Below are 19,470 nucleotides of genomic sequence, written 5' to 3'. Positions count from 1 at the left end.
GACTTATCAGTTACTGAAGTCCTCCACAGGAGTGGGTTTGATATATTTCTTTAATTCCTTCAAGAAAGACAGGTTGTGAGCCATCAGCAACAGAACATGGGAAGAAGCAGAGACCCAGGATGAAGAGCTGCTGCAGAGCACTGGGGCATGGAGAGGCAGCAGAGCTGCAGAGAGCTGGGTGGGGGGGGGGCAGGCAGGCACATGGAATATGCTGGTTAACTTCTAGCATGAGTTTTACAGAGTGTAAAACTGTTACTGGTCAACAGGAAGCTGTGAATAAATACATCTGCTGTGCTACAGTGGGTCACCACACAGGACATCTTTTGGTATTTAGGATGAAGCTGCTGAAGCGTTTGGCACATTTTTGCAGCTCACTTCAAAGTCCAGATTTTAACCTTCTTTTCTGTCTACACTCCGTAATTTTCTGCCCTCCACTCAAAAACAGCCTCAGAGAAAAAGAAAGTATGATTATATAGTAGCAATATATTTTGAATTGTCTTCTGCTCTTGGATCCAAACCAGCAGTAAAATGCACTCCGGGAGGAGAGCTGAGGAGCGCTTAATTAGAGAAAGAATGTATGACCGCTCTCTGCAAACGGGCATCTGATCTTGCCTTGGCACTGTCAGAATAACGCTGTATCAAACAGGGCCCTGCATAGCAAATCTCTGAGGTGAACTCATTATTCTGCCAACAGCAGAAGTTGCCATCTTCTCAGAGATATCAGGCATGACCAGCAGAAACAGATGCGATTTGAGTTAAATTAAAGCATGTGGCACTACTCAAATAAAAAAAAATAAGACTACATAAAACATTACCGTCTTACTCATTTGATCTGTTCCACACATGGACCAAAATCACAGTTGTTGCTTTTAGTGATAAAAATAAAATGGAAGCTTACTTCGCTCCAGTGGAATGACAGGAATAGAAAATACAGAACCATGCAATGCCATTTTTATAATCCTTTTTCAGAAGCAATGTGTACTTTAAGTATTTTTTTCTTTCTTAACTGAATTTTTAAAGATTCTTAGGAATAAAGAAAGGCAAACGTAAAAATATTTTTCTCTGGAACTCTATGTCTAAAGAGAATGAAAAAATAAGCAATATCTACTGAGGGACCAGCTATTTTTATGTATGTTTAACAGAGAAAAAGCACTAAAGGAGGAAAATGTTTTCCTATAACCTTGGCATCACAGCCCACCACCTGGGCCTGATGGGAAAGTCCAACAGCATGGGATGATGGAAGGATTCAGGTTGGAAGGGGCCAAACCCCCATACAAAGCAGGGCCAGTCATAAAATCAGACCAGTTTATCCAGTCTGGTCTAAAAAACCTCCAACCTTTGGGGTCAAACCTGCTCCTCACATGTGGACTTGGCATTTGTCCTTGGTGAATTTTCTAAGGTTCTTGTCAGCCCATTTCTCAGCCTATCTAGGTTCCTATGAATGATGGTCTCACATTGAGGTTCTCCACCCATTTTGTGCCATTTACAAACCTGATGAGTACGCATTCCAACATTTCCAGATCCTTGATGAAGATGTTGAACAGGACATGCCCCATTATAATCCCATGCATTAGTCCACTTATTATTGCCTTCATGCAGACTACAGCTATTAATTGTTATCCCCCAAGCTCAGCCATCCAATCTATTGAATGTGATGCAGAGAAATACATTGAAGTGGAAGTAATTTCTGAGTGACTTGAAACTCAGTCACTTGAAAGTCCAAGTAGCACAGCAGCATGCAAAAGGGAGGACATCCCAAAGCAATGAATGATTCATAATGGTTCATAATGAACCAGCCTTAATTTCCCATTGAAATAAATAAATACCTAAAAAAAGGTGTATGAGGGTATCTGAAAACCAGCATAGCCTTGTGTTCAAGATGGAATTACTCACATCACTTCTAGACGAGCCATTCGGGAATCGTTTCCTCCAAAAGAAATGACCTCACAAGTATAGTCCCCGATGTCACCTGACCACGTCTGGCTGATGAGGAGGGTTCCATCTTTCTCTACTGTGATCCTGGAACTGCTGGATGGATTTATTACAACACTGTCCTTCTTCCAAACATACCTGAATATTACAGTGTTTTAGTTAGTAATTACTTGCAAGAAATTTGAAATACATTTATCTGAACTATGCAAGATACCAGCTTCTGTAATAACAAATTAGAAATGTCAGGCCTCTATGGATACTTTCAGGAACAGTGCCTGCTTCAAATTTTAACTTTAGATCAGTGATCAGAATAAGAAATGTAATTACAGAATAAGAAATGTAATTACATCCAAGATGCAATACACTTTATAAACAATACTGCATATTTCAAAAAGAAAAGACCTAGTGCTCATGAGCACCCAAGTTCACAAGTCCACCTTCACCAGCAGTTTAAGCTGCAACACCAGTTATACTACTAAAGGTAACAGCACAACACAGCTCTGCAAAGACCGTATCAACCTTACACTGATAGAATCAGTAACATCTTTAACTGTTGTGGCAAAGTTCACCAGTTTATCATCCCTTAAAGGACACATACCAACAGGTCACAGATAAGTGTCCAGTCCATGGTCTTGCAATTAAGTATCTCTACATAACATTTTTTACATCTTTATATCTCCTTCTGAAGTTCTTTCTGCAGTTGACCCTTCTGACACCCTTCAAGCTGTTCCTTGCATTTTCTTTAATTTGGCTTTCAGTCTACATACATTTTCACGGTAAATTTATTTTTAAATGGTGAACTTCCTCTAGATGCTCTAGTACAAATGTTAATAGTTCATACAAGTTGCTTTTTTTTCCTTCTCCCTTTATGCAGTAAAAGCAGAATATAGCCTCTAGTTATTGAGCTGCTTCCAAGAACATGGGCACATTGCACATCGCTTTCATACACCACAGTGTAGACACGTTTGAAATCCTATTCCTTCTCTTTGGCTTTTACTCTCATTAACTATCAGCTTCTGACAAGTTGCTTTTATTGATAGTGTATTAACCTTGACAGTAAAATCATGGAAGGCTATATTGAAGTCATGAAGTGGAACATAGCTCATTGTAAATAATACATAAGGCTGAAATGGAAGATGGGATTTATATGATTAATGATACAGTGTACAACCTTATAATGCAGTAATAGGGGGTCTGGTGTTAAAATTTGGGGTCCTGAAACTTTTCACCTAATGCTATTCATATAGCTTATAGAATTGAGCTCAGATAAACCACACAAACAAGAACTGACACCACCGACCTGATTGAAATTCTAGGATCATGAGTTGCTTCACATCGCAGGGTGGCTGTAGTTCCTTTGATCACAGTGCTATTCTCAGGAGGGTGAACAATGAAAGTCCGATCTGAAAGGAACACAAGCCATAGTTCAGGTGAAATTACAGCATTTTGACTTGGATATTCACTCGGGGAGCAGGCAACTGAACATTTGTCATTCAAAGCAAGCAGGCCATTCCTCTTCAAGTCTTTGCTATGAAGCCTCCTCTGCCTCTAATGTCATTGTGTCAAGAAGAGGTTGTATGCTGTGGGGTGCGGGAGGCGAAGGCAGCAGAGGGCACGTGTCTGAGTCAGCAGTGCTACAGCTGCACTGACTCTCACTTGTCTTTGTGGGAAGCCTCTCTGGCAACTCCCTGAAGTCCTAACGTTTATAACACGTTAAGGATGAATCAAAACATGCATTTTGTCAGAAAACAAGTCACACAATTTAGAGCGGAGAAAACAAAAACAAGGAAAATCTGTGCAAAAGAAAAAAACGCTAGAAAAATCATCCAGAAAGAGGAAAGCTTGAATGGCATTCTATAAAGAGGTTAAGGGAGGAGGAGTTTTTGGTAGTCTGAATTTTTTCACATAGGGAAATATGTTGTTTACTTAAATGTTTCAAAACATCTTTATTCAAGCACCTCCTGGAGACACAGAAGACAAAAACTGCTGTAACTACAGCAACCAAATCTGGTGTGAAAGATCTCTGTTATGCTCAGCACACAGCAGTAGCAGCAGATAGCATCATCTGGAGCAGGTAGACAACTAGGGGTGAGGAGATATGTGGATAATGTGGATAATGTTAATCAGTCCCAATTCTCCGCAGAGATAATCAGCATCTACTGAGATCTCATTTGTGCACAAAAAGAAATCATCAGCAAAATCAAAAGCTACACCCAGGAGCATGGAATGTTGGCATTATTCCTGATGCACCTATGCGTGCCTTCCAGCTTTACACTGGTGAAGTTTTACATAAATATTAGGTCAGAATCACTTCTCCTTTCCCCTCCAATGCTGTATCAATGAACAGAAACACATATTAGAATCAATCTCTTGAGAATTAAGAGGAAGGATCTCTATTATTCATACACCTGGATGTCAATCAGTTTACAAGATCCTGACTTCATGTTGTCAATGAGGTATAAATCTAACAGTCGTTTGTCAAAAGCACTTTACATTTACTCCCAGTATGGTTTTCAGGTATTCCCAAGTTCAAAAGGAAAAATGCTACTGATGTAACATGTACATTTTGGGGATTAACAGATGTCAAATACACACCACACATCTGTGGTGTAATCAGCCTCAGGGCTGTACTTCAAGTATAGGAGAAGAGTTACTCATTACTTCTGTATTTGTCACTATCATCTTCATTGTCTTCAATTGGTTTTAGTCCCAGCTCAAGGATCATTGTTTCCTACCAATAGCAACAACACACACTGCACTTTAACCCTTCAGCTGCTGCTTCAGATCAGACACACGAAACTTATGTTTTGCCTCTCACTCAGGGGTAATACAGGGGAACCTAACTGATTCAATTTTTTACACCAACAGAGGGGAAAAATAGAGATCAAGGGCAAACGATGAAAGACTAAATCACTTCACAGGCTGCCCTGTGCCATGCCAATCTGTAACATGAGAGAGTAGAAGTGTGCTGCACTTTGCTTTGGCTTCCAAGAACGCCCAGGGTCACAAAGAAATGCACAGTTAGGAGGAAAATCACATCCACTGTATTTGTAGCCACAGCCTTTGTAACAGCATGGGCTGTTTTATACTGCCTGCAGACTGCTGGAGGCAGAAAACAACTTGCAAACAGCCAAATCCACAAAGTAAAAGGGCAGATTTGCAATGCAGACTAAGGCAAGTTTCACCATTGCAAAACCCGAGTGAAACTGTAAGCGTGACTAGATACTCCACTGAAGCACACAACCTTTCACAAAATGAAACAGCTTATACGTATGATTTCTAAAACAAAATGGGTACTTGTGATATGTTTCCTAAAACAGTACGTTATCACCACTGAACTACACAAGTATCTCTTTTATGAGAAAAGCATAACTCGGTATGAAAATGTCCTGGTCATACACCAAAATCCAATTAGCACTTGATTCAAGTCAGACTTTAAACAAAGCATTGTCCTTACTCCACACTGTTAGCATCACAAAAGCATTCAGAGCTCCTTCGGAGTTGACTGCATGGCAAGTATAATTGCCAGCATCCTGTAGGAACACGGGCGTTATCTGGAGCCCTCCGGATTCCAGAAGAATGAACCGAGGAATCTGAACTGAGCCACTGGCTAAGATCTGGTTTCCTGAAACACAGAAAGGAAAAGCAGCATGATTAATGTCACGTAGGCTGCGTGGCTGAGGCACTGCAGTCCCAGCTCTTACAGACATGGATGGTATCAACCATTGGCTCATAGAACTAGAGCAATATTAAATGGACCTACAGAATCTCAGGAGTAGGAATAGATAAGAAAACAAGCAGTTCCACAACAGTGTACTAAGTGGATACCTTTCTTCCACGAGATGGCAGGTTTTGGAGCCCCTGAAACTTCACAGGTCAGCATGGCAGTCATTCCTTCAGTCACAGTGGTGTCCTCTGGAGGCTGTATAAATGCTGGCTTAATGTCTAGAATCAAACAATTTGAAATCTCAGCGGATCAGTTATCAGAAAGATGCCTTTCCTATTATCGTGGACTGCTTTACATCCACTTTTACAGTGCTGATCATGGAGAAGGACATGACAATATTGCATGAAAACCTCTCAGCAGTGACTGTAACCTTTCATTATTCATCTCCAAGGAATTACCTAATTCAGTTTATTACCTGCCTGGAAAATAAAAATCTATCAGCACTTACACGTGTACAAGTAAGATGGCTTACAGATAAAGGCAGATAAAGCTTTGAATGAGTGTTTGGGGGAAAGTGGGAAATCTAGATAAACAAAACTATTTTCGTTCATCTTCATAACAGAGTTCTTTAAGATGAGAAGCAACTCCAGAAAGGCATTAACTTTGAAACTTAAATGTCAGCCAAAAGAATTTAGAACCCGAGTCTCATCCAAGGCATTTTCCAAGTTTCTTTCACTCTTATTTTCCCCCAGTTGCACTTTACAACACTTTTTTTTTCCTTTTTTTTTTTTTTTTTTTCTGCAGTTTCCTAGATCTATATTGTACTGATCTAGTTTCTGCAAGCTGAAGAAATTCTGGTCAGTATGTACAGACTGCTCTTGGGCTAAAAAACAGCTTCCTGAAAAGGAGTTACAATATTATGGGAATATATGCCTGTTAATAATTGCTTTTAAAAGAGACCATGAGGATTTGTAATTCTCCCACAGTGAAAAGTGTATTTCATTAACTAAAGCATTTAATCAGGCTTTATGGCCAAAAACTAGACACTAAACTTGAATTTTCTTTGTTTTCCCTGCTAAATGTAGTTGTAGACAAAAGGCAGAAAAAAAAAAGCCATGAACAATTATGAAGCAGGGTTACATTACAGTCGAACTGAATCATTTCATAATGAAGAAGGAAAACCATTTTACAATTAACTTTTCAATTTCTTCCCTTAGTTTTCTTTTCATAAGAGATTGCCTCAAGCTCCTGTGTTTTCTACAGGGTTCAGCAGGCTGCATTCAGACCAAACTGGGAACGTTGGGGTACCTCACACATAGGACAGCCATATAGTATAAGAAATCAAGGTTCAAACTACATGAGCAAGGAGAAACATGACAGCTGTAGGCTCATCTACAACAGCACAACTCATCGAACTATATCCCAGCCCCTTACTCACTGGTCACATCCAGGTAGGTGTAGGTCTGTATCTCCCCAGCTTTATTGCTGGCGAAGCACTGGAAGATCCCCGCATCCTGAGGACGCAGCGCGTGGATCCGCAGGCCCCCGCTCAGCAGGACTTTATAGCGGGGGTTTTGCAGCTTGCTGAGGGGAATGGAGTCCTTGTACCAAACCAGGGAAGGAATGGGAACACCTATAAGAAAGCCCAGAAGAATGTTATTGTTAGCATGTGCACTATGTGCTTCAGAGAGTTGAAGCGCACAGCGCTGTTGTGGTCACGTCCCTTGTATCCCTTCCTTCCACTGTGCTTATTTATACTTTTACAAGCTGCTTTTGATAAACGGGAGGCAGCATTTTACATTATCAATGGTAAGAATACGCAGCAGAACATGTGGGAAAACAGCGAAAGGGGGAATGTTGAGAAAACATGTTATCAAATTACTTTCTTCACCCAATCATATTTCATGCTACTACAAAATAAGATTTATAGCAATTTCACATTGAAAGCCAGAATCATGCTACTTAAACAGCAGCAGTGTGACATTGCAGAGAGTCTATAAGGCTGTTCCATCCCAAATGAGATTTTTCTGTGCTACTGCAGCTGAGATGTCAAAATAAAAAGGAAATGGCAAATTACACATAAGAGATGAAGTGCTCAGATGACTGTATTCGAGTTCTAATTTGGTAGCTTAGTTTGAGCTAATGTGCAAGCAGCTTGTTGCCCACAATGAGATGGCTTTAAATTATTATTTTTATTCGTTCTCAAGCTTCACCTGTTATTTGAAAAACACAGACATTAGGAGAAACAAAAATCCTGCTATAAATACAAGCCCTTTTATTCCTGTTTCCTTTCATGTGCATGTTCTACAAATCATGACATGCTAATTCCAGTTTTGCTGCAGCCGTATACCCGTCAGCTGGGATGAAGCAGCCATAAATTCAGTATCCACAGATACTGAATGAAGGATTCTCTTTCCTTCGTGGGATATCAGAGGGCTGGGACTGCTTTCTGCAGATGTTCCTGCCCTGCTCCTCCCATCACTGACTGTTTGGCCTTTATATCCTAGAAATCCCCAGCTGATCAAATGCCAAGGGCCCTACGCAGGGATCAGATATTTTATTACGTGATTGGATAATCACAGGATCAGAAGGGTATCAAACTGATTTAAGTGACCTCAGCCCCAAACACGGTTTTATCTTCATAATCAGGTGCTGTTTTTGAACAAACGTCACTTTAAACCTCAGTGCTTCACAGTCCCCTGTAGTAAGGAAAGGATAGCAGGTCCTTGCATCATAGCAAAGCCATAGAGGTGAATTCACAGGTGAGTCACTGAGTCACCGAGCAAAGCCACGTGGGACATCACAGCAGTACTGAGATGTCACCGATGAACTGAGCGCATGCAGACATTGAATTTCACTGTAGTTTTGACCATGACTTCAGGTCTTCAGAGGGGAAGCGCCACAGGAGAAGCCATACTGTCCTTTTAAATATCCCAAAGTGAAATACCACCATATTATACTTTCATGTCTTCTTCCAAAATATTCTCTTTCTATAGACAAAAACTACATCAACTGTTTGGAAATCATACACAAACAATGTAAGGAGTGATATATAAAAAAAAAAAAAAAAAGAGTGTTCAATTGCTGCTGCTGTTTTAGTAAACATATATCATTTACTCCAATCACCTCTGATGCTTTTGTTCCGCTGATATAATAAAATGCACTCATAGTCTGGGAGGTAATCATCTGAGGAAGAAATCCACGATGCAGAGTGCATTGTCTGACATAGAATGGATGCAGTGTAGGAGCTTCCATTGACATAATTTACATTTCCTGCAGCAGCCAATCTACAGAATTAGCGCAAACTTCCCTGTTCAGAATTCTCGGTGAGAGTGTTATTCATCTCTTGAAGATCCTCCCGGGCAAATACAAATTATCACTGAGTAATGAAGAAACAGATGATGCAAAATGGAATAGTTCTCTTGATGCAGAGAAGCCTGGAAATGATTTCAAGTTTAAATAATAGCAACTCTAGTTTCCCACACATCACTCGATGGGCACTGAGGAAATAATGCAGCCCCGCATTCAGTACATTCAAACCTTTAACACTGGTGTCATTCCATAAATCCCATTCTTCTAACAGTATTAGTAAACCTTCTAATCCCATAATCACTGAGAGATACACCTTCCTATCACCAACCCAGCTGACAAACTGAATATTACCATCTCTATTTTTCTACGTTTCAGTTACGGATATCTTCCTCTACTCAAAGTTATGAGTCTGAATAATAGGATCTTATCTAAGCGTTCTGATGCCTGTCAGCAGCATTCATTTGGGCTTTAGTGATCTTCCCAGAGAGATTTGTCTTCCAAGTTGTACACATTTTCTTTTATCATCTCGCTACCTCTTTAGCTATAAAAATGGCTAAAACCAGCCTCCTTTCTTCTCCACTCTTCCACCGCCCCGCTTTTCCTACTGCCACCCTCCAAGGAATTTTGCTGCTTCTCCTCTCTACAAATTTTGCTGAACAAAAAAATATGAAAAGAAGAAAAGACTTTAAATACACACTGGATGATGCCTTTCCAAGCATTATCCGTCCTATCCTACCTTATTGTTTGAGAGATTACAGAGTGGCCTAAAATAACATAATATTAAGTAAAATAAGCTTAATTCTCAGCATGTACACAGTGCTCTATTTTATTTATTTATTTATTTATTTTTCTTTCCCAAAGATGGGCTGACAAATCAATCTGGTTCTATGGAGGAGGAGGGGAAGGAGACAGACTGGTTTGGGCTGTGCCACTTTCTCCGTAACCTTGGCAAATGATTTATGCAAGCCAAAGCTCAGTTTCCCCATCTGTGAAACAGATGTTTGTCACTCTGCCAAATTTCACTTATTTAAGAGTCTGGATGAAAGACTCTAAATATTCATTGTGTCATTTTTGTTATTTATTTTTTACAGTCTTCTCTCTAGCTCCCAGTGGGCAACTGGGGTGTCCCAAAAACATCCTTCCATCTCCTTGTCTAAACAGGTAGAACTAAAGTCCAATTAACCATGCTCCCCAGACACCCCCTTCAATGCCTGCAGCCCAAAACTTCCTATAAGCAAATAAGAAAAAGCATTTAAAGAAAAGCCATTGAAAATGCATGCAGCATCAGCAAGTGCTGGAAGATATACAGCAGAGCATGGTTACTGTGCAGTCTGATACATTGAAACTCCATTACAGTGAAGTATAAAGCTAGTCTGTGCAGGTTGCAATTTTATTTACAGTTAATCTCTGCTTATACTGTGAAATTAATCTGTCTCTCACACATTCAAGGTGCACAAAGCCTGAGCAAATGGGCTTTGTGCACAGAACCTGATGGGGCCGCGAGAAATCCAATCCATCTTCCTATTTGCAAGGAAGGTGTAGGGCAGCTCTGCAGTTCCCTACATGCCTTATTCTAGCTCCCACTTTGAGGAGGGAGACAGCAACCTTCACTTACCCTCTTTATAAATGCTGGTGTTTGCTAGGTCTATGTAATACAGATCAAAAGGCCTCTGCTTAATATTCTGTATACAAGCAAGCCCCTTTTAAGTCTGGGCTAGAGATGCTCAGCACAGAAGTGCATGTGAAGACAGGTTTCCATGCTCCTGCACCACAGTGACCAACAAATCAGACATGTATGGGTAGAGTTCAGCAGAAAGGAGTTACTTGTTCCAGGCCAGGTGCCCGTGCCTCCAATAAGACCTCATCTACTGAGAATAGATATGAGTTCCCAATTAAGCTCTTCAGAAGCTAAAGTGCTCAAAGGAAGAGATAGGGTAGAAGGAAGAATTTAGAAGCCAACACCTTGTCTCTCTGATGTTCCAGGATTATTTTTTCTTCTTTCCTGTTAATTCGTGAAGAACATTTGAGACAGCAGAAAGCTTTTCCAGTGACAGTGAGCAGAGAGAGTGTCAGAGATTTCCCAAATAGCTGTGTGAGATTGAAGCGTTTTTCAGAAATCTCCGAATGTTTTTTCATTCAATTTCCCTAATAATAAAACACTTGTTTTTAATCCTGCTACATGGAAAATCTCCTCCAATATAAAAATGCTAATCTATTTGTCATAACACACTATAAAAATAAAGTCGGTTGTATGTGGTCAGAATGAAGGTCTATCTAGTCACTCCTCCTTCCTTTGAAACTGCCTTGTCTCGGATGCTCAGGCAGTAAAAGCAAGAGCAGCCCAATGACAGAACATTATTTCCACCTTCCCAACACCCAGCACTTCAATCCTCCGCTTGACACAGAACTGATGTTTGCAGAAGATACAGCTTTTCAGCATAGTAAGAGCTAATTTCACCTCTCTCAAAAATGTTATCTGCCAGCTTACTTGTCCAGTAAGCTCAAATCATCCAAACACTTCACGATTCTCCTGCATTAAGTTTTAATGTTGGCTGTTTTGAATAATTTTATACAATTGCCAAACAGTTCCATTTTCACTGTTCACTCTGTATGTTGAACAGCCCCGAATCCTGGGGAGCTCTAGGCCCTAGCTTTGAGAACTGAGCATTTGTTCTCTTTAAAAAGCTATTAATTCACAACAAGACCTTGTCTCTTATAACCTGATAGTTTCTTTTCTGTAAGTGCCTTTGATAAGAAACCTCATCAAAGACTTCTGAAATTCCAAATCAGCTGGAGCATCCTTACATGCACGCTTCCTTATTGTGATAACATGTTTGCAAAGCTTCCTTCAGAAAAGCAGTGTTGATTCTTTCCTATGTAAAGCAAAAAAAAACATTTAAATCCTGATGCAAATAAAATAGATATGCAAGAATTTATTTTTTGGCTCTGATCTGAAGAAGGAGCCCATCCAAAGAAGCTGTCAGTTAGAACTGGGTGCAGGTTTTTAAAAAAATATATAGTATACTTTTTACTTAAGAAGCTCAAGGCTGCATTTTTATGTGTACTGCCTGTAAAACACAGCATCAGGGAAACTGAGACACCAAAAAGTTAAGCTGCTTGCCAAAGTCACACAGCAATTCAATGATAGAGTCAAGCCGGCTCCAATCACAACACTATGATGTCTTTCTGGAGTGCTAAAATAGGACGTGCTTCTATTTCTCTGGAACTAAATCTTAAACAGCAGTTTGTCTAAAGTGGAATTTTTAACATCTGAAGGCCTTGAGGTAATTAAAACACCAGCCAATTAAAAACCACCTGTACCACTCCTCCTGCAGCACTCTTATCTACACTTAAATGTCAGAGCTACTGACAGACACTATAGAAGTTCCATAACTTGTAGAGAAGAGGAATTGCTGAAATATTGACTGTTCGCATTGCAATGACGGGTTCCTCAGCCATACTTTTACCTGAACAAATCTATTAGCTCCAAAGTTTGTAATGCAGCAATTTATAGCACGTTTTCCAAAGACAAACACCCTCCACATGTCTTATACCTGGATCTGCAATCGCTGGCAATGATGCACAGGCCTCAAGACATGAAAAGTAGATATCAGATGCTTTCCTCAGTACAGGATATACGTATTTTTGACTCAAGTTCAAATACTTGTCCACACTCACCCATTGCTTGGCACAGGATGTCCACATCTTTCTCCACTTCAGCCAAAATCACACTCTCAGGCTCCGCAGTAAAATATGGTGGTTCTTCAGAACAGAGGAAACAAACAAAAGTAAGCAGAGAAACCCAGAGTAAAATGAAAAATAGAAGGTGACATAGTGACATTCATACGATGGGTCTGCACGCGTTTTATTTAATATGGTGTATTACGAACTGCCTATTTGGTCTGAGTTTCTACTTGGAGGATTTTTTTTTTGGTAGTAAAAGCATCATAAAAAAGCCAACAAATTCTCGCTTTGCTGAGTACGAATTCCAAAGCATCGAGTCAATGTTAGGTAAGATTTAGCATTTTGCACTGCAAATTAATACTCAGAGCAGGGACTGCTTTTCATTTTATAGGTCTGAATCATGGAACGTTTTAATTCTTCGTTCAGAAAGGCCTTCCCAAGAGGTTTATAAAGGTTTATATTTACAACATACCATTTTATTGGATAGTTTGCTTCAGTATCTAAACTGAATTCCACCTCATGAAGGCATGAAGCATATCAAATAATGTGTCATGGCACGTCAGAGAGCCAACATCACAGGATAAGCGCTGTATAATTAAAAAAATTCTGCTCAACTGTTTTATTTCTTGAAAGCAAACAGATTTAATGCTTTAATTGAAGTTATAGCAATAGTCATAAAAGTCCACACTTTGTTATCAGGACTTAAGGAAACATATTAGACATTTAATTAAACAAAGACAAGATTCCTGAAATGGTACAGTATCCCATCATGTTACTCTTTCTTCTCTGCAGCATAAAATTGAAGAGTATCTTGTCAAAGTCCCATAGGCATTAAGGTTGCAGTAATAATCATGGTAACTAAAAACTGTCAGTCTACTTGATGTAATTATCATCTGAGTACTGTTTTTAGAATCATTTTATTTGATTATAGCTAGAGTTCTATTGTAGCATAGACAAACTCACTGCTAAGTGTTCAGCAACACAGAAAAGACAATAAAAGTAGCATGTAAGATGATGATACTGTATTTTCAATTTAAGGAATTCAAGGATGTTTGAAAGAAGGCAGCAAGTGACAACGAATCTGAGCTGATCTTCTCTCAAATCTATTCCCCAATCGTACGTGCAGATTGTGTTACTGATAGAAAATCACTATTTTGGTAAATTAAAACAAAACTGTATTAATTTATCACATAGATCTCCCCTATTTCTCCTGCTACCTGCATAGCATGTGTTGCCACCCTCATCCAGCAGAGTAGAGCAGCAGCAGGTAGGTACACATCATTAACACCAGCACTGCAATGCACTCCTTCCCGCTAACTGCAATAAAATACTTGCTTGAGTGTACAGAATCAGGGCCTCTTTTGGGCACCAGTGGATATTACAGCTCTGTATTCATTCCAAATAAAGTCAATCAATACGTTTTCAAAATCTTACAGGGAGGAGGTGAGGTTGCAAAATAGCCTGAATATTCATTTATCCAGGAAAACCAATAAAATGTGCTGCATGATTTATGGTATTCTAATAATATACATGTGTTAACATTATTGATCCTCACTGCCTAAATATAAAGCTATTAATAAACATACATAATAAGTTGTGATTTATTGCATATGATCTCATGCATTAATCCAAACAACAAATTGGAAAGCCGAACGTTTAATTGAAATTCACTGATGGCATGCAGTTTGACATGTTTGATCATCCACACTGCTGAGCCCTCTGCAATGCATCTTAGTGCATTCTAACTCTCAGTATTCTCCTCCATCCCACCCCATCCTTCAAGCCTTGTCTGATGTTCTCCTCAAATTCCATGTTTAGGAATTTTATCTTTTTGATCTCCAAGCTTTTCTCTTTACTTGTCCGTACATGTGAATGATGCACAATTCCATCTGTCTCTCTCTTTTAAAATAAAACTTGAATATTTCCTTCTACGTCAACTTAATCTGATTGTGAGGGGAGACAGGGGGGACAGGTAGCCAAACCAGCATCCAAAGAAGTAAAACAGCACCCAGACCTATACCTCTAACACCTGGACGTTCACTTCTAGCTCTGGGTTTCTACAGATGCCTCCTCTGCCACAATTTTGCTCCTTTTAGGGAGTTAGTGAATGCACCTCTCATGCCTTCCCTTCCTATATGGCACCCTGATCTTAACAGGTCAGTTTTCAAACTTGGCAACCTTCAGCTGCCAGCTCACAAACTTTCTCCTAGATCAGCAATATATTCATGCACTAGTAATAAATTTGAAGATTTATCTCCAGCATGGGCCTGCAGTTCAGCTGCAAAGCAACTTAATGTGACCTCAAAGACACTCGTAACTCCAGGACCACTGCTCAGGAACTACTGTTGCACAGGTCCTTGGCATATTTACACAACCTATTTTCCCAACGTCGCTCCCAAAATCTTATCCTATGATCTCCTTCTTTAAAATCCCATTCCAGCTCTTATGCTACCCTCAGAGAAACTTACTGTATTAAGACAGGCTTTCTTGAGCTTGTCAAGCAATGAATTGCCTGACAAAGAACCTCAAGCCACTGCACACTGACACTTAGCAAACAAGACTGTAATGTTATAAAAGGAAGGTTTACATCAGCTTTTTTTGGAAGAAGCAGGAGGAAATCGAAGCAAACAAGGCAGAAGAAAGGCTGGAGCAGCAGAAAAATGCAATCAAAAGGCCACAGACAATTCCCAGAGGACTTTCAGAGTGCAGGTCTGCCAATAGATGTAACTTCCAGTCTTCTTCAAGACCAGATCCAGGTTTTCCCTTACAGTAAAGCTACTGAACTCAACTCTCCCAGCCATTCCAACTGCTGGAAGCTTGACCAAATGCTAAAATTGGTAAAAGAGGGGTGAAGACTAAGGCAAGAACTGTACAAAGGGTGGTCAGATGTTATTTTAGGGTGATGAGCGCAGACACAAAATTGCTTCCAAGAAGCAGCTTCACAATGTACTGAATCTCAGTGAACTGAAGCTGCCCAGAATTAGAGATAAGCTGGACAGCAAGACAGTACTAATCTGTAAGGAAATTCTGGAAGACCTAGAATACCTATGGACAACAGTGCTGCAACATCGTAAGTCTAACATAAGTGGAAAATTTGTCTTGGTAAGACAGAATCACAGCAGTACTGGTGCAGGCATACCCTCAGGGCTTTGAGCAAAATGGAGCAGTGGCCTCCACGCAAGCTGTGCTCTTCACCCACATGCATGCCCCATATGGGAGCACCATGCATGCTCAAAAGGTCCTTTGCAGGCTCCAATGTGCTGGCATTCTCTATTGGGAAGCGAGGGTCTGTGGCTTCAACTGAACACTGACTGTGGAAGAAATTAAGGTAAAAGTGTTCCAGTTACAGGACACAGAGCACCAAAATCAAGCCCCCTGATATTTTCAATGGGTCAGATGTATGATCTGCACACCAGGAGTGTGTCTGAAGGGCTGCAGGCCAACACAAACTACCAGTGTCTGAATTTGGGTTATACACAGCATCTGATGAACAACTTTCAGAAAGAGGCCATAAAATTGCAGCAATATTTGAAAGAGTCAGATGGCATTCTGAAAGGGTATTTTGGTTGTCTGTATATATGACTCAATTACATATTTATAAAGCTTGGTTTGAATCACATAGTGCAGATTTGAACATTTACTGTTGCAGGCAATGATCAAGTGTTGAAATTTAATGTGTGTGGTGAAATTACGACACCTTCCAAACTATATAACATGCCAGACACAGGCCCCAAGACACAGCAATTTCTAGGAATGACAGTAGCCTGTTGGTATCAGGTCAAACATTTGATTAAAATTATACAATCACAATAGTTAGAAGAGGAAAGGACCTATGACACTGGTGGCAGTGCAATGTCCTACGCAATGAGAGGGGTCACATCTCAGACTGAAAGAAACAGATACTACAATGTTCAGACACCTTATTGGTGTTTGAGTGATCTTAACTAAAAGGTCAAGTACAGCCAAAAGGGAAAATGAATATTTGAATATAAATGCATGCTTTTAATAGTTGTTGAAGGTTTAAGGGTGCTTTTTTTGTTGTTGTTCCCCCCCCCGCCCCGCCCCCCCGCCCTCCGCCCCACTACAGACATCAGTGGAAAGATGGCAGCTCTGCAAAGCTCCTGGGAGTCTGCAAAATGTGATACTGTTCTAACTTCCCTCACGCAGAGTTACATGGTCACTGATTTTAACATTCAAAAGATAGCAGTCAGCATCCATTACATACCCTTCAAGCTGCATTGGAGATGTGTGACCTAATGCTAGATACATACATGAAAGTCAGAAAGAACAGAGAAAGCCCCAGGGGCTCCTCCAGAGCTGAAAATCCTGCACCACTCAAATTCAAGCCTGCATATTTAAGAGGAAAATTGAGCCCTAAACATGGAAGCCTTTCTCTAACATTAGCATAAACTAATTTATTTGGTGAATATCCTGTAAAGGAGTGGAACTGGAAAGTTGCGAGTGCCTTGTAGGTAACCAAGTCCGTACCTCCAGACAACAGGGCAGGCTGCCTGTGCTGGAACACGTGGCTGTAACAGAGTCCTTGAAGCAGGATTTCTCTTTGCATGAATATAAAGTTAAAACAGAAGCAGATGAAAAGGCCCTGCTAGTTTCTTGCTTTGTGCTTTGCATGCTCTCAGCTACAGGAAAAATTCCTGTGGCAGGAAAAACTCCTTTTTGAAAGATACCATTATTACATCTGGGAAACTACATGGTATGACCAACTCTCCACTGCTGCCCGGTGCTCTCTCTGCATTCTAAAATCCTGTGAAAACCCAGGGAACACATGTGCTGGCAGAACTGAGAGAATGGGAACTTCCCAGGAACATCACAGACAAAGCTGGACATCCCCCAAATCCCCTTGTGGGATTTTACTTTCCGACTGCATCTGACTTGAAGAGCAGTATGGTTTTTGTGTTCTTCTGAGCTCAAAATATACATAACTTTCCCATAGAAGAACCGTTTAAAAATGGTGATTGCAATTTGTCAACAATGGAATTTGCAGAACTGCAGCAAAAGAATTTAAGATTAGTTCAGTCTTCAAATTGGTTTGCTCACGAGTTGATTCCTTAAATTCCTTAATGTTCAAACTGTTGGCGATAAAACAAATGCGCTCTTATCTAATCTGCAACAAATCTTCCCCAAACTGTTACTCTGCCAACTGAGGAACATGCTACCCTTTAAAAATTTATAACAACCGCAGCTAATAAAACCAGAGTTTGGAACCACCTCTGTTTATCTTCGCTGGAACAATATGAAGATGTCAGAAGGCTTTCTGCCACATCCAGAGGGAACTGCAGCGTGACCCACAGGCTGTCTTCCTTGCTCATGCAGTCCTACTCTACAGCCTTACCAATATCTTTGATATCTTTTTATTGCCGACTCTATTCTACCTGTTAATAACAAAACTTTTTGTTCTACTGATCCACCAAAGCTCTTATTACCACCTACTGCGAGTCTCTATTTGACTTTTCTGAATCATTTTGAAAACAAACCTCTTCTATCACCACAATTTCAATTTTTCCAATAGTCAAGACCCCTTATTTAGTCCGTGCTGTATTATTCTACAAAGAAGTGCAGCTCATTATCAGGTCACTATTCATGTGCACACTCTGTAAATATGTTATGTACGCAAATGAATGAGCATTCCTGAGCCTCTATGAGTACTGCTCCAACAGGCTATGATGGATACACTACAAAAATACTTAGGTTTGAATCCTGCCTGTACCATCCCCTAGAATCCATCTGTTGATTAATTAAACAATGGCTGGATCCATTCAGGAACTCTAAGGCTGAATATAAGTTATGCATTAACTATTAATCCTTTAATTTGGCTTTCTGTTTAGAATTAGAGATCCATCCTCCAGCACTAGGAAGAAACTCATAAATAAAGAAATCTTCTAGGCTTTGCTGACACACTGAGTAAACACCTGCAACTGAAGTGTCTTGTTCCATCAGAAGGAAATAAAAGTAATGGGTAACCAATTTGTTTCTGCTTTCTTTCATCTGCTTGTTCTTATCTACAGGCCTTTTCATAACTTCATTCCCTGACAGCCCCCTAAAATTGGATAAGAAATAAATAAAACATCTATAAAATAAGAGAGCAGATAAGCTACTAAATAAAGGCAGTGTTTCTATTTTAATATGATTCCCCAATGATTACTGCTTGCTTTTATTGTAACTGTATTTAAGAATCTTCTACCTTAACCGAGAGGCTGCTTTAAGTACTGCATTAGGCTGGATCTGACACCACAGCAGCAAAATTAAACTAGTTACAATAAAATCTTATGAATATAGAAGAGTTTAAACCAAAACCATAAGTCAGTGAAATCTGTCTCTGCTCCTTAAGGGGCAGGGAAGTTGCAAAGCAATAATTCTAAAAACAGAGTGTAAAGAAAAAGGACTGGAACCAAACTTCACCCAGTAGGTGATAAATACAACAGAGACTCAGTGCTACAAATGAACCCAGAGCACAGCTTTGCAGAGGGAAGAGCTGTTTTCTCATTAAGCATAAACTACTTCAGATTGCTTTAGTAGAAAACAGACCACACAGCAGAGTCTTTAAAATTGTATTTTCTGAAGTTGGAAGGAGAGTACAGAATCGCGTGCTGAATTCTCTCTGCAATGCTCTACAGAAATGCATGGGCATGAATTCTGATCAACACCGACACCTGTGTCACTGCCAGAGCAATAACCTGTCCAGGACACAAGCACAGTTGCTTCTGTGACTATTAGATAAAAGCCAGACTTGACACAATCAGCTCTGGCTTACTGTTCCAAAACGTCTCCTTTATCCTAAAAATCCTAAACAAAACTCTACACTGTGCCCAGTGTGCTCATTTGTACTGCTGTGTCAGAACATGACGTGCACGATA

At 40.1% G+C, this 19,470-nt stretch overlaps 1 protein-coding gene across 4 annotated transcripts in view; it reads right to left on the bottom strand.

Annotated features, from left to right (window-relative positions):
• SDK1 (sidekick cell adhesion molecule 1) overlaps nt 1-19,470 on the bottom strand; it is a 363,622-nt gene that overhangs the window by 128,329 nt on the left and 215,823 nt on the right. For all 4 annotated transcript variants that reach the window (XM_042863994.1, XM_042863995.1, XM_042863996.1 and 1 more), the window contains 6 exons: nt 12,590-12,673; nt 7,038-7,232; nt 5,761-5,877; nt 5,390-5,557; nt 3,233-3,335; nt 1,894-2,070 (listed from right to left, as the gene is read on the bottom strand). In XM_042863994.1, the coding sequence (XP_042719928.1) occupies nt 1,894-2,070; nt 3,233-3,335; nt 5,390-5,557; nt 5,761-5,877; nt 7,038-7,232; nt 12,590-12,673 (844 nt within the window). The remainder of the gene's footprint in view (nt 1-1,893; nt 2,071-3,232; nt 3,336-5,389; nt 5,558-5,760; nt 5,878-7,037; nt 7,233-12,589; nt 12,674-19,470) is intronic.

This window comes from Lagopus leucura, unplaced genomic scaffold, assembly GCF_019238085.1.
Source record: "Lagopus leucura isolate 7727_CA_CO unplaced genomic scaffold, USGS_WTPT01 Super-Scaffold_760, whole genome shotgun sequence".
Classification (NCBI taxonomy): domain Eukaryota; kingdom Metazoa; phylum Chordata; class Aves; order Galliformes; family Phasianidae; genus Lagopus; species Lagopus leucura.
Note: the sequence above shows the minus strand (reverse complement) of the source record. Positions and strands in the feature narration are given on the sequence as shown.